The sequence below is a fragment of the Garra rufa genome, chromosome 20 (genome assembly GCF_049309525.1).
Source record: "Garra rufa chromosome 20, GarRuf1.0, whole genome shotgun sequence".
NCBI lineage: Eukaryota > Metazoa > Chordata > Actinopteri > Cypriniformes > Cyprinidae > Garra > Garra rufa.
In genome coordinates, this window is record NC_133380.1 from 258,751 (window position 1) to 272,697 (window position 13,947).

Here is a 13,947-nt window from a genome sequence, read left to right on the forward strand (position 1 = left end):
GGACAAACAAGGGACTCATGAACAACTATCACTTAAAAAAAAACACAGCTGGATCATTCAGGTAAGAACACCATATTAAGAATCAAGTGTATGTAAACTTTTCTTTTCTTTTGTAGACTATATGTGAACATCTTTTATGTAAAATATCTTATTCAGGTCAGTACTAAATAAAATGCATTTTGAACGTTCCCTCTTATCTTGGTAAAATAACGTTTTGTAAGCTGTATGTAAACTTTTGACTTCAACTGTATGCAACATATTTACAGCCCATATGTGACCCTGGACCACAAAACCAGTCTTAAGTCGCTGGGGTATATTTGTAGCAATAGCCAAAAATACATTGTATGGGTCAAAATTATTGATTTTTCTTTTAAGTCAAAAATCATTAGGATATTAAGTATCATGTTCCATGAAGATTTTTTGTAAAATTCCTACTGTAAACCTATCAAAATGTAATTTTTGATTAGTAATAAGCATTGTTAAGAACTTAATTTGGACAACTTTAAAGGCGATTTTCTCAGTATTTTGATTTTTTTGCACCCTTAGATTCCAGATTTTCCAATAGATGTATCTCGGCCAAATATTTTCCTATCCTAACAAACCATATATCAATAGAAAGCTTATTTATTGAGCTGTCATATGATGTATATATCTCAGTTTTGTAAAATTTTACCTTATGACTGGTTTTGTGGTCCAGGGTCACATATAGCTCGAGGGGGGAAAACACTTATGACCCAAACCCAGGTGATGTTATTTATATGACCAAAAAGTAATATGAAATTATAATAACTTGTAATGCAAATCATTATGGCATCTTTATTATAACTAGCAACACAGTTATTCTTAAATTTACTTCATAACAAAGATATATGTACCACAACCTAAAGAGGTATTTTTAGAATTATAAGGCCGTTTACTTGCTAAAGTATGAACTATCAGTCAGGGGTCAAAATATTGTATGCATTGTAAACATGTTTTTTCAGCAAAGTTTTATGTAATGTTTTTAGATAATTTAGAGGCCCTAGAAATTAACATAACAAATATAATACTGTAACGCCCTCCTTCTCCTGTTCATTTTATTTGTTAAGTAATTTTCTGAAGATTACTATATTGGCATGCATGTCTCATAAGCTTTTTATTATATAATTATACAAACCGTTTAACTAGGAAGCAGCTGCGTTTCCTCTCAAAGCCACATGAGGGCGGCAGACATCTTTTCATATCGTCCAGATTATTAAAAAAAATTCCAAATGTCCAGTGTCTTTTGGTTAATGTTGATGATAAAGGGAATACTTTTTAATAACACATCCTTCCTCTTGCATCAATACCAAGAACTAAATAGATCAAAATATGTTTACTGCATACAGGAAACATTGTTTAAAGGACCTTTGATTTAATCTAAATCTACAGAATGGCAACATGTGAAGACAACTGTGTCATTCTCTTCTAAATGTATGAGCCAGTATGTTCTGAAGCATTATAATGACCACATGAGAGACTGTGACACAATAAATGTTATATGCAAATACTTTATGTTCTAACATATGGTCAAAACAGATTACAGCACAACATGTGCTTCTGAATAACAAAACTGGGGAGGGAAAAAAAAACCATTAAAATGTGTCTCCTGCTCCTCTAACTGTCTGGTTGCATAGAGAAACAAAAAATAAATCTACAATCTGAAACAGATTTTAAAATAAATAAAACCTTTAAATGTGCAGTTTGGATCTCTCCGATGAATAATGCTGACGATTCAGACTCTGCTGAACATGGCACATAGTCTGACAACAGGACGAAGGGTTGCATTAAGGCACGTAACAAGCAGGTGAGAGGTATGGTGAAATACTGAAGACCCGGAGTCAGCTCTTGGCCTGTTTCCGTTTCTGAATCAGCTCCGCTAGCAGTTTAAAACGGCACATGCACTCCTCCTAAAAAGGTCAAAGAGAATCAACTCATTAACTGATATGAACACCCAGCTTTGATATGCCAATTCAAATACATTTTCCAATGACTGTGGGTGAGAAAGTTGCTGCTCACCTTAGTTTTTCCAGGCACCACCTTAGCAATCTTGTCCCAGCGTTCAGTGGTGCCACGAGGGTATTGCTGTAAGGCTAGCTCCAAGAGCTTCTGCTGGTTCTGTGTCCAAACGTCTTCAGCAGCACCGGGTTTTTCTTTGGAGGCTGAAGGTTTCTTCTCATCTTCACTGTCATCATCTACAGCTGTGAGGTCGAAGTCTTTTTGTCTGCGTCCTTTCACCCTCTCCTCCGCTGCTCCGGTTCCAGTGCTGCCAGCTGCAGGCTTTTTTGTTCGTCTTCTGAGCGTTTTGCTCTCAGAATCCTCTGCCCCAGCAGGCTCAGCCAAATCCTCAAGCTGCTGCTCTACAGGATCCTCTCGCTGGGTCATCAAACTGTCTGGCACTGTGACGCCTTTAGAACTCTTTACCGTCACTGTACCACCCTTCAACTCAGAAAGCTTCACCAACCCTAAAAATACAGACAAAATGGAGAGAGAGAGAAAAAGACTGAAATATATGCCTGATAATACATTACAGTAGGTGATAAATCATACACTAGAGTTGAAACTATATTGTCAATATCATGGTATCGTGATATCGCCGTCTTGATATTATCATGGTCACATGACAATATGAAATGATAGGTCTTCTGGGCAAAAAGTGCAGTTTTTAAAATATATGTAAACTTCTAATTCTAAGTTGTGTTTTGGGCCATTATGCTTTCGCAAGGTATCTGTCGAACAAACTAGAAAAACAAAAGCACAATATGGCTTAATCCTTTTATCAAGTCTGTTTGTACTGTGCAAACAGTGAAGTAAAGCGTGCACTTCATTCAGGTGAATCAGCTCGCGATCCAGTGTTTTATGCACCTCGGAACAGCTCAGTTCACACTGAATGTAGTGAACTCCATTACTGTATGTGCTGTGAGTTTAGCGCACTTTTGGGAACGCAACGACCACCAGTTATGCTTTATTTTCATGGCAGATGTTTACAGCATTTATATGCACATCTCACTACATTTATAAATGCATCTCACTACAAATATATTTGTAGTGAGATGCATTTTTGTAAGCCTGTTTTCAATGAAGCTGGAGTTTTACTTCAAAATTAAAATTCTACTGGCATTTCCACCAAAATAATAGCTGTCTAACATAAAAGTGTAGTATGAATTGCTGGCAGCTAGTGGTTTAAATGCAGTCCAAATTTAAAATATCGCTTTTAAGCGTTACATTATAATTCCTAAAAGCCACACAAGTGTGAATGTAGTTTAGACTTATATTGTGTATATCACAAACAAAAAGAAGATTGAGTGCCCTTTAAAGTTTAGGTACAAGTCAATTCTCTGACTTTCTTCTGACTTAAGATTTCTTAAGTAAGAATCTTAAACTCTCAAAGTGCATTAGATAATAATTTTATTTTAAAATGTACAAAATGTTTTCCCCCCCCCAATTCTTTGTTTGTTTTTAAATAAATATCACACTATTATTGTATCGTGAGATTTTGATATTGTTACATCCCTATCATCCACTGTAAGTGGAATTTTATTAAAATTTTTGAATGAATCAAACAACTCACCTGATGTATTTGTGACGCAGTCTCTGACTTGTTTCACCTTTCCAGTCACCTGTTAAGGTATACCAAAGCCATTTTTTGGTTACAGTGGTTCTTCACCACACCAGATTTTTTTAACGTTTTTGAAAAACATTCTCAAAACCGGCTGGCTTTATTTGACAAAACATTAAAAACAGTATTATTGTGAAAAAAAAAAGTAAAAAAAAAAAAAACACTATTTAAAACAACTGTAAAATATATTATAATTGAAAACAATATAATTTATTGCTGTGATGCAAAGCTGGATTTTCAGCATCATTACTCCAGTCCTCAGTGTTACAAAAGTTCAGTTCAGAAATCATTCTTATATGCCAATTTGGTACTCAATCATTTTTTACTTTTAATATTGTAAATAATTGTGCAAAACCAAGATATTTTTTCAGGAACTTTGATGAATAGAAAGTTGCATGCATAAAATGCATGTATTTGAAATCTTTGAAATCTAACATTTCTTTTTTCAGTAATAATTTTTTTCTTTATATGGTTGTATTTTTCTTCATTTGTGAGTAAAACTAAACAGTCAGGAAACACTGCTATCCTTATGTTAAAGGGATAGTTCAACCAAAAATGAAAATTGTCATTAATTACTCACCCACCCTCATGTTGTTCCAAACCCGAAAAACCTTAAATTAAAAGATATTTTTGATCAAATCTGAGCACTTTCTGACAGGAACAAAACCACCGCATTCTAGGCTTAAAACAGTCGATGTGACATCAGCGGTTCAACCTTAAACTTTATGAAGCTATGAAAATACTTGGTGTGAAAAGAAAACAAACTTTGATGCGCACTCACGAGAGATCTTACCTTACGGTTGAACCACTGATATCACATGGACTATTTTAACAATGTCCTTACTGAATTTCTAAGCCTTGAACACGGTAGTTGCATCGCTGTCTATGCAGGGTCAGAAAGCTCTAAAAATTTAATCAAAAATATCTTAATTTCTGTTCTGAAAATGAACAAAGGTCTTAAGGGTTTGAAACGACATGAGGGAGAGTAATTAATGACAGAATTTTAATTTTTGGGTGAACTATCCCTGGGGGTCAATTAATAGTCATAACTTTACTAATTACAGATTTACCTCAGTCACTGATCTGCCTAACTCATGAGCAATCTTTTCCCACCGGCCTGGCGTTCCACCAGGAAACTTGGCCATACAGCGAGAGAGCTGGCTGAGATCCTCCTCCGTCCACTCATGAGCCTACAATGATCACCAGTCATCGGTTAATACAATACTTCCATTTTAAATCAATGTCCTTTCAAAAGAGATAAAACATACTTTCTTCTTCTGCAGTTTTTTGTCTTCTAACCAGTCATCCATTTGATCCTCAATATCTTCAATAGACGTTCCCTGATCATACACTGGCACAAAGGCTGCATTTGTACTCGGTTCATAGACTGGAAACTCTACTTTAGGTTTCTTCACCTTGGGCCGCTTTTCTTCTGCAGAGCAAAATCAGTCAGCAGCACGTAGTTTTAATGGTCACACAGTCACAACTCAATCACAATAGTATCTACGGCTGTATGTGCAGAGGTCAAATGTGTAATGTATAACTGGGTGTGATTGTGATCTTACTCTGCTGCATTTCCTGTTCTGCCAGAGCCTCTGCCTCCTCCTTCTCTTTTACTTTCATTTCCTTATACTCTTTATAATACTGCTTCACATCCTAAAAATACAACAAATGGTCATGGCTACAGCTATAGCCTTGGAGTGTCTATTCTGAAAACACTTCTTAAACACATAAAACGTGGTGAAACAGTACCTGTATGATATGAGGGAGAGACTTCACTGAATAGTACAACCAGATGCTTAATTTGAGAGGCAAAATGTCATGCCAGTGTGGTCTGTCAGATCTACAAAAATGAAAGCAAAGATGTATAAGTCTGAGTACCAGTGTCAACATTATTATTATTATTTATTTATTTGCAAAAATCATCTATTATTCATGGTTTCAACAGGTTATTACTTCTTAAACATCCAAAATCTCTTACTTTTCCATGCATTTTGAGAAAAAAAAATTATGGGATCAATAACGTTAAACAGCTCGTTTCCAAATACTAGAATGATGATAACCATAACTCTTACTGTTCCTTCAAAAAAGTGAAGAAAATAATTTCTCAGTATGTTTGTCTGTTTTTTTTCCCCAGTAAAAAGATTCTTAATCAAGATATGCTTAGTTGACAAGTAAAATAAGGTTGTGTTTTCTGAGAACTTGATTAAAATCAAGTGAGTTTATCAATAAAACAAGAACAAATATCAACTTAATTTCACACACACAAAAAAAAAAACATGTTTTCATATATTTGTTTTGCATCTCAGGTAAATGCATACTGACTTGCACACAGATATTGCTATTGGAAAACAAGACAAAAAAAAAAACTGATTTTTTTTCTCCTTTTTAGGTGTTACTTTATGAAAGGGTGAAATTAGACTTTTTCAGACAAACCAAACCCCCGGTGATAGGTTACCTCTCATTTTTGTCCTGTGCCAAGGACTTTATCTCATCTGCTATCTTACTGCTTTGCTTCTTTTTCTTCTCTTTCTTCTTCCTGCTCAGAAGTTCATCCTAAGAAGAATCAAGACATAGCAGAGGTCAATGGGAATGCTAAAGTACATTTAGTATTACAGAAGCTAGTCTCAAAATGGGAAAACACTTTGGGATTTTGAAAACTGTCATCTGATTAGTTGACGTGCATGTCATGTTCCTTAATGGTCCAGTTGGAAACAAAGCTGCTGTGATGCCAAATCCTCATATGGAAGAAGACAGCTGTCACGGTTACTACTGTGACTATAAACACTCACCAGGATCAACTAAACACTGCATTTGAAAGAGTATGAAGTTCACAGCATCATAAACCTGGAAAAAATCCAGACCCTAATCTATTAAGATTAAGGGTCTGGTATCGAGCAATGAAAAGGGCCTAACTCGAGGGGCGGCACCAAGCATGCATTTGAAACTTTCACTGCACGCAATTGGATAACGCCACGACCAATCACAACACACAGTGTGACGTATCCAGAGCGACGGAACCGAGAGAGGTTGACGAGAGACGTAAATGTAGCCTTATGGAAATGGTTCCTCTTCATGGTCGCCAAGTTGCAGAGCCGTAAGACCGTATTTCCTCGCCTCTTTCACCTGGTCCTACATAAGGGCGATCAATGGCGAGACCACAACCACCAGTGGGTTTTCACTAAGCCCCATACGCTTAGCTACCAGCGGAGCTAACTGATAGATTAAACTTTTGCCGTATCCAGTTGGCAAAACAGCAAAAACGTCCTTCTTGCAAAGGAACAATTCGAGCTCGGTTTTCTGTTCCTCTTTTATATGAAAAGCCAAGTCTAACTCGTTCATTGTAGCGGCCAAAGCCGTTTCAAACAACTGGTGTTCATTGCAGCGCTGTCGTCATCAGCTTAGCTCGCCTCTGGCCCGCCTACATCAGATACACCGATTTGATTGGTTCCCACAACTGCTTACGTAATGCAGTAACGTGCATCATTGCTCGATGCCAGAGTGTCTTGCCGAGACAATTCAAATGCTCTCGTGAGACCTCTGGATTTCCAGGGTACAGCATCATTGTTGCAAACTAGAATTACAAGACAACAACTGTGCTATACAACAATTCAGCACTTACTTACCAACTGTTTCTCAAGGTAGATGGACCATATAACTGCATAGTGACCCACAGTCAGAATGAGGAAGAGAAGGAAGCCCAACTCTCCATTACTCATCTTCCTAACGCGTCGATAGTAGAAGACTGGCTGTCTCCAATCCGGCAGCCCATTAACCAGGATGTCATCATAACTGTGAACATAAACTATTGTTAAAAGACTTTAGCAATTGTAACACACAGTTCACAGATCCTTAGTCAGTCACACTGGTACAAAAAGTGGTTAGGCTTATTACTCGAGGGGATAATGTCAATAAATTATTGCTGTTCCCATTTCATTCAAGAAATGGGAGAATGTTTTAAGATCTTATGTGTAACAAAGACAATAGTGGTATCCTTAGCCAGGAAACCTCAGCAACTTTTCATTTTTTACCTTGCAGAATCTGCAAAATGTTAATTATTTTACCAAAATAAGATGGATCTTACAAAATGCGCATTATTTTTTCTATTTAGTACTGACCTGAATATAATATTTTACATAGTCCATAAGAGGAAATATTATTTGAACTTATAAAAAATGACCCCTTTCAAATATTTTCATACACTTGATTCCTAACACTGTGTTGTTACCTGAATGATCCACAACTGTGCTTTGTTTAGTGATCGTCGTTCACGAGTCCCTTGTTCGTCCTGAACAATTAAACGGCCCACTGTTCTTCAGAAAATCAGGTCCCACAAATTCTTTGGGTTTTCAGCATTTGTGTGTATTTGAACCCTTTCCAACAATGACCGTGTGATTTTGAGAGCCATCTTTCCACACTGAGGACAACTCAGGGACTCATATGCAACTATTACAAAAGGTTCAACGCTCACTGATGGTTCCCAGAAGACAAAATAGGTTAAATTTACCCGGATATTTAAATTCTAAAAGTTTTCATCCCCCGTCTCTTAATGCATTGTGTTTCCTTCTGAAGCATCAGTGAGTGTTTGAACTTTAACAGTTGCATATGAGGCCCTCAGTTGTGTAAAAAATGGATCTTAAAATCATAGTCATTGTTGCAAAGGGTTTAAATACACAAAAATGCTAAAAGCTGTGGATCATTCAGGTAACAACACAATGCTAAGAATCAAGTGTATGTAAACTTTTGAATGGGTAAATTTGATATAAATTCAACTATTATTTTCACTTGTGGACTATATGTAAACATCTTTTATGTGACATATCTTATTCAGGTCAGCACTAAATGAAAAATAACATGAATTTCGTAAAATTTTGGTAAATAATGAACATTTTTGAGATTCTGCAAAGTGTATGTAAACTTTTGACCTCAATTGTATATCAACAGTATCTGTTAATAAACTCAAAATTACAGCAGAAATACTGGAGGAAATATCTGTAAATACTGTGTTGGACAACCCTTGAGTCAAAAGGTTGAGAAAAACTAGTCTACGATTAATAAGACCTTTGATTGACCTACGATTAATAAAACATCTCACCTTTGTCTTCTTTCCTCATCCTTGAGGACTTCATAGATGGCAACTAACTAGTAAGAGATGACAGAGAAGATATTTCAATTACAATACACTGCATATCAAAAGGTAAGGTACAGAAGCAACAATCAACACAATCTACTAACACAAAGAGAACTTTCATTCAAGTTTAAGAAAACACCTACCTGTCGAAATTGGTTTTCTGCATTTTCATCTTTGTTTTTATCGGGATGTAATGTAAGAGAGAGCTTTCTATACGCCTTCCTGATCTCAGATGAGGATGCATCCTGTTAGAAACACAATCAAGAACATTAAGATCATAAACACTTAATTGCCAAGATTTCCAAGAGTCAGAAAGGCATATAATCTGAGACTACAGTAGTATGCATTTGTTTAAAGTCACAGACTGTGTGATTGGACTTCCTTTAGCGTTTCAGGCAAAAATAAAATAACACTTAGCAATAAAAGCGGTGGTATTTTTGACATCTTCCATCGTTTCTTTCAATAAACATACTGTCAATGTTGCCAACTGGAATTATATCGAACTTATACTGGCAGATGTAACTGGTAGACCATTTTCCACTAACCAAAATCCAGATACCAGCTGATCATACCAGTGTGGTTAAACTAGTTTCTGGAGCACAGTAACTGGTTTACTTGCCTGGGCTAACTAACAACCATCTTGGACCAGTTGGATAGTTAGCATGTTCCAAAACAAAGCTAGCACAGAATCTTTCTGCAAGAAATATGCCTGGATCTTCTGCAAGGTAGCAAGATATGCCAATATGCCGAAATCACGGTTGACGCTTTAGGAAATGGCAGTTTTTACGAATAGCGGTTATGATTATAAATGCACGGCCTCTTCGATGCACTAAATAACACTTAGCAACCGAATGGCGAAATTGTAGCAAAACAATAAAACTATAAGCTGTATAAGCTGAGTAATGACACGTCACGTTGTGTTGTACAGGCCCACAGCCGGGAGGTTTCTTTGTCAATGGTCACCGCCGTTCAGGTTCTGTAGGGGGAAGAGTCTGTTTACCGCTACGCTGAGTCGGGAGACATAATACTGGGGCTCATGAAAGCAATTGAGCTAACGGCTCGAGTTGCTTTGATCAGAATGCAACCTCTGTAAACGCACTGGCGGCGACCCTGCGATAAATCTACGTCGGCGCGCTGCTGTTAACGTTACATGTTAAAGTTAAATGTATATCACGTTTACCGACACCGTTTGAATGGCCCCAGTTAAAGGCACTCGTGACAAATTTGCGAATTAAGTTACATCAAATTGGTCTTACCTGATTAACCGACAGGAATTCATAGAAGTTTTGGGGGATTTCCTCCACTAGGTCGAAAAGCTCCAAGTCTGCGTCCCATGCTAATGTTGGCAAGGGCTGAATAACGATCAACCCGGAGAACAACACTAACTTAAGGATCTCGGGCAAAGCCATTGCTTAAAGTTTATATATATATATGTATGTTTGAGAAGGTTTACTACCTACTACCTATTCGGACAATCTTGGTTTCGAGGCGAGTTTAGCATAACTTCCCGTCCTTTAGCTCAAACGGGCCCATGGCTTGAGCTCAGCTTGCTCTACGTACACACGTTTCACATGCAGCCGCCACAGCAAGAGCCAATAAGCATTAAAGCTGCACTAGTGACATGGTGCGTCATGTACCAGGAGACTTTCAGGACTCCTGGCCTCTCGGTTTTAACGGTATCGATTATATTTCATAATACTATAAATCAAGAAATCATTATCTGTCCTACGTGCGTAGCATTTTTTAAATAAAAAAAAAAGGGAAAAGGATTTGGCCTCACAGCCTGTTCCACAAATGTAATTACAGTATCTATTGTCATTTTCTTTGTTTAATATCTAATTGTAAAATAAGTGATGTCCCCAGTAGAAACATGTATTATATTCTCATAGAATATATTGGAGAGAGCTAAATTGTTTATTATTATTATTATTATTATTATTATTATTATTATTGGGAGAGAGCTTAAAATGATTCCTCGCATGTTTGTTGTTCTCTTACTATTAGTCTAATAATCTCCTTTTCATCGTTTGGTCAATTTTGTGACTTTTTGTGACATTCCATCTAAAGATTTTTCATCGGCCGTCTTTGTAATCTGTTCCTGTCACATAACATGAAGTTTAGATAAAAGTCCATTTGATTAAAACTCACTGGCAGCAAGGCTTAACATTAAGCATAACGCATTACAGGATAGCGATAAGGTGATTCTCGACAAAGTTAGTTTTTGTGACGGAAAATATTTCAGTGAAAATATTAAAAGACCAGACAGTCAAAACATCTGAGATGTTAGTTAAGGTATAGCTAGATAGAGAAACTCACAGTTAGCCTACACTTCATGGATTTAAAAGTAGGGAGAACTCAACTGTATATAGCATACTGTTAAAATGCAGGCCTACAAAACAATCATTAATTAATATCTAAGCAGATTTAATTGTATCAGTATTTCCGGTGGTCACTAGACACACATGCCCTTAAGTCTTGGGGAATTTTTTTTTTTTCTTTTTCTACAATTTATGTATGGTTCTTATAATTTATTATCACTTTTTTTTAATTAACGGGGGGGTCGTTGCTTTCTTGGCTATATTTGATTTGGTCGTTAGTGAAGCTGGATTTAAGGACACATGCAAACATGGTTAAACATGCAAACGTTCCATTCTGTGACATTCTTTAGAAAAGAAAACTTTTAAAAAGAAGAAGAATCCTTCTGTAGTTGAGATCGTATGAGGGCGTCGTTGGGCTTGGTAGAAATCCGTGCCACGGGTTGGCCTTATTTAACTAACAACGGAATTCAGAAACAAAATATACATTCCCTTTGTTTTCTAGTTTAATGAAAAATCTTTCTTTTAGTTATTTTCTTTGTTAAACTTCTGAGTCGGCACAGACCAACTTTAGGGACGCAAGCTGTGAAAGAATATGAGCTTTAATTTGGTTAATTGTGAGCAATTAAAACAAAGAATAGAACAGACATCTTGAGGTTTAACCACTTGATACAGCAAATTAGGTCTTGGAATATTGCTGCAGTGTAGGCAAACATACAAAATAGTCTATATGAATTTAAACACAACAAAAAGCATGGCAGCATTTGCCACCGTCCAGTCTTTCTAAAATGTTAAGTAAATCAATAAAGCGCAAAAGCCTAAATAAAAAAGCTCTAAATAAAAAAAAAATATATATATAGCCTATATTTTCACTAGATTACTAGCCATAACCCGCTGTAGTTAATTTTGGCGATCTCTTAACAGTTAGGCCTGCAATTAGTCTGATTTCCATTTTATTTTATTATTATTTTTTTAATAAACAAAAATATTTTTATAAGTAAAAAATATATATTTTACGCATGCGTTTGTGTGAGCTAAATATATTTTAAATGCGTCATAACAAGAAATCTTTTAAACTGTTTAATAATATACTTACACTTAGAAGGTTGCCCTGGAACATTTTTTCAACTGTTTAGTCAGTCCCATGTAACAAATCTGATCAGTTATATTTGATTTTTTTCTTTCTAAACCGAATGGCGATATCGAAAAGGAAGAAAGAAAATATTATTTATGAGCAGAGTAGGCTACTTAATTGCATATTTAGGTGATAAGACAAGGCACAGGTCATTCAGATAAAATAAAAATTTAATAAATCCTTAACATTGAAAAACTGACTAGCAATACGCAAAGAGGTGTTTCTATACAAGGAAAAAATGCTAACAAAGCTCATTGCCTTTGACATTCCCGGCAATTTTAAAGATAAATTACTAAATTATTTAACCAGTAATATAAACATATACTTATATCTGACCTTTTTGTCCACACATTTTCATTCATGCGCTTGATATCATAATGGAACAATATTCATGTTTATTCATGAAATCGTCATCATTCGATTTAGACCATCAAAGGCATAACAAAATACAATCTCAAAGCGGTTTTATCTGTAAATCCTGACCTCCAGCCCCCATTCAGTCCACAAATCAATTTTGTGGGATCTGTAAACAGCCAATAATCAATAGAATCATTAAAGTTTAAGCCAATAGGTAAGACAAAAGAGAAAACGCAGTCACTGAGCACGGTCATTTTTAAGATATCTTCTCGTTTTATTCGCCATTTATATGTGTTATAATAAATCGCTTTTAATCGTCTTCACAATCTTTTATTAAAGATCGAACAAATTACCAGACAAAAGAGCCCGCGCTTTAAAATTGTACTGATGCCTAAAATAAGATTCGGGTCAGCATTTCCTGTTTAATCACGCAAGGAATGGGGTAATACGAAACGGTGCAAAGCATCTGTTCGTCACAAATGTATTTAATATTGGAGTAGTTTTCCGTGATGCACAGGCGATATGCAGTTGTTAATAACTTTACAGTTTTTGCAAGAGGAGGTCATTAGGCTATTTCTCTCGAGATTCTGTGCTGCATTAACACCCGCTAGGCGAGATACGGCCATTTTGATGAGTCACATCTGTAGTCGGAATATAGAAATAGGTATGGATATAATCGGTATATTTCTGAGAAAATGACACTAGTCACTGAAATTAGCCTACAGCTGGTGTACCTTGACCAATTCGACTGATGCGCCGAGTCAATGGGCTGTTTTTATTCTAGCGATGACTTATGTGTAAAACTGTTACGGTACGTGGAAACCGAAGAAGCTTTAACGTTTTGCAGAACACAGTACGGTTAACGCTAAAGTGCTCGGGGTTTCCGCCAGCATGCTGAGCTTCTTTGTTTTCGCTGAAGTGCCAGTATTAGAGCAGCTGACGTCATGGCAGGCAGACTGTGCGTGTGGTTTGCAGCTGAACGCTGTGCCCTAAACGGGGGAGAGACTACCGTCCGTCCAGCGCAACACAGAAAAACACCAACCCACCATACGCACACACACATACAAGCGAGTGCACGTACTAACGCGCGCTCACAATTTCACTGATTATCCAATCACTAGAAAGTTATATGTAACTTGACCTGTTACACTAATGGAACGCTATCAAAGTAAATGCAAACGTTTGTGAACGAAGGGTCTCTGGAATTTGTAAGAACAACAGTGAAGAAAAACATTAAGCTGTGTGAACCCAACAGTAGCCTAAACCCAACTGGCAATGGAAGAAGCCATAATGGTAATTTACAAAAACATAGCTTTGCTTAGAACGCTTTATGCTTTTCTTTTGAGACAATTTCAATATGACTTCTTTACAC

The 13,947-nt window shown here is 36.5% G+C and overlaps 1 protein-coding gene across 1 annotated transcript; it reads right to left on the reverse strand.

The window, feature by feature from the left end:
* Nucleotides 1–1,513: 1,513 nt before the first annotated feature.
* Nucleotides 1,514–10,341, reverse strand: LOC141293834 (dnaJ homolog subfamily C member 1-like). Its single transcript, XM_073825901.1, has 12 exons — nt 10,025–10,341; nt 8,912–9,013; nt 8,733–8,779; nt 7,264–7,429; nt 6,096–6,193; nt 5,390–5,480; nt 5,203–5,293; nt 4,906–5,069; nt 4,708–4,827; nt 3,590–3,638; nt 2,038–2,483; nt 1,514–1,928 (listed from the first exon to the last, which is right to left on the reverse strand). Exons 1-12 carry the CDS (start codon nt 10,175–10,177, stop codon nt 1,860–1,862), a joined length of 1,596 nt encoding a protein of 531 aa, XP_073682002.1. The 5' UTR covers nt 10,178–10,341; the 3' UTR covers nt 1,514–1,859.
* Nucleotides 10,342–13,947: the final 3,606 nt, after the last annotated feature.

Excerpts from the sequence above, each read along its gene's own strand:
- LOC141293834 (XM_073825901.1), bottom strand. The coding sequence starts at position 10,177 with ATGGCTTTGCCCGAGATCCTTAAGTTAGTGTTGTTCTCCGGGTTGATC. Across the intron at positions 5,481-6,095 it reads GCACAGGACAAAAATGAGAG|ATCTGACAGACCACACTGGC; the intron begins GTAACCTATCAC and ends TCATTTTTGTAG. Across the intron at positions 1,929-2,037 it reads TGGTGCCTGGAAAAACTAAG|GAGGAGTGCATGTGCCGTTT; the intron begins GTGAGCAGCAAC and ends TGACCTTTTTAG.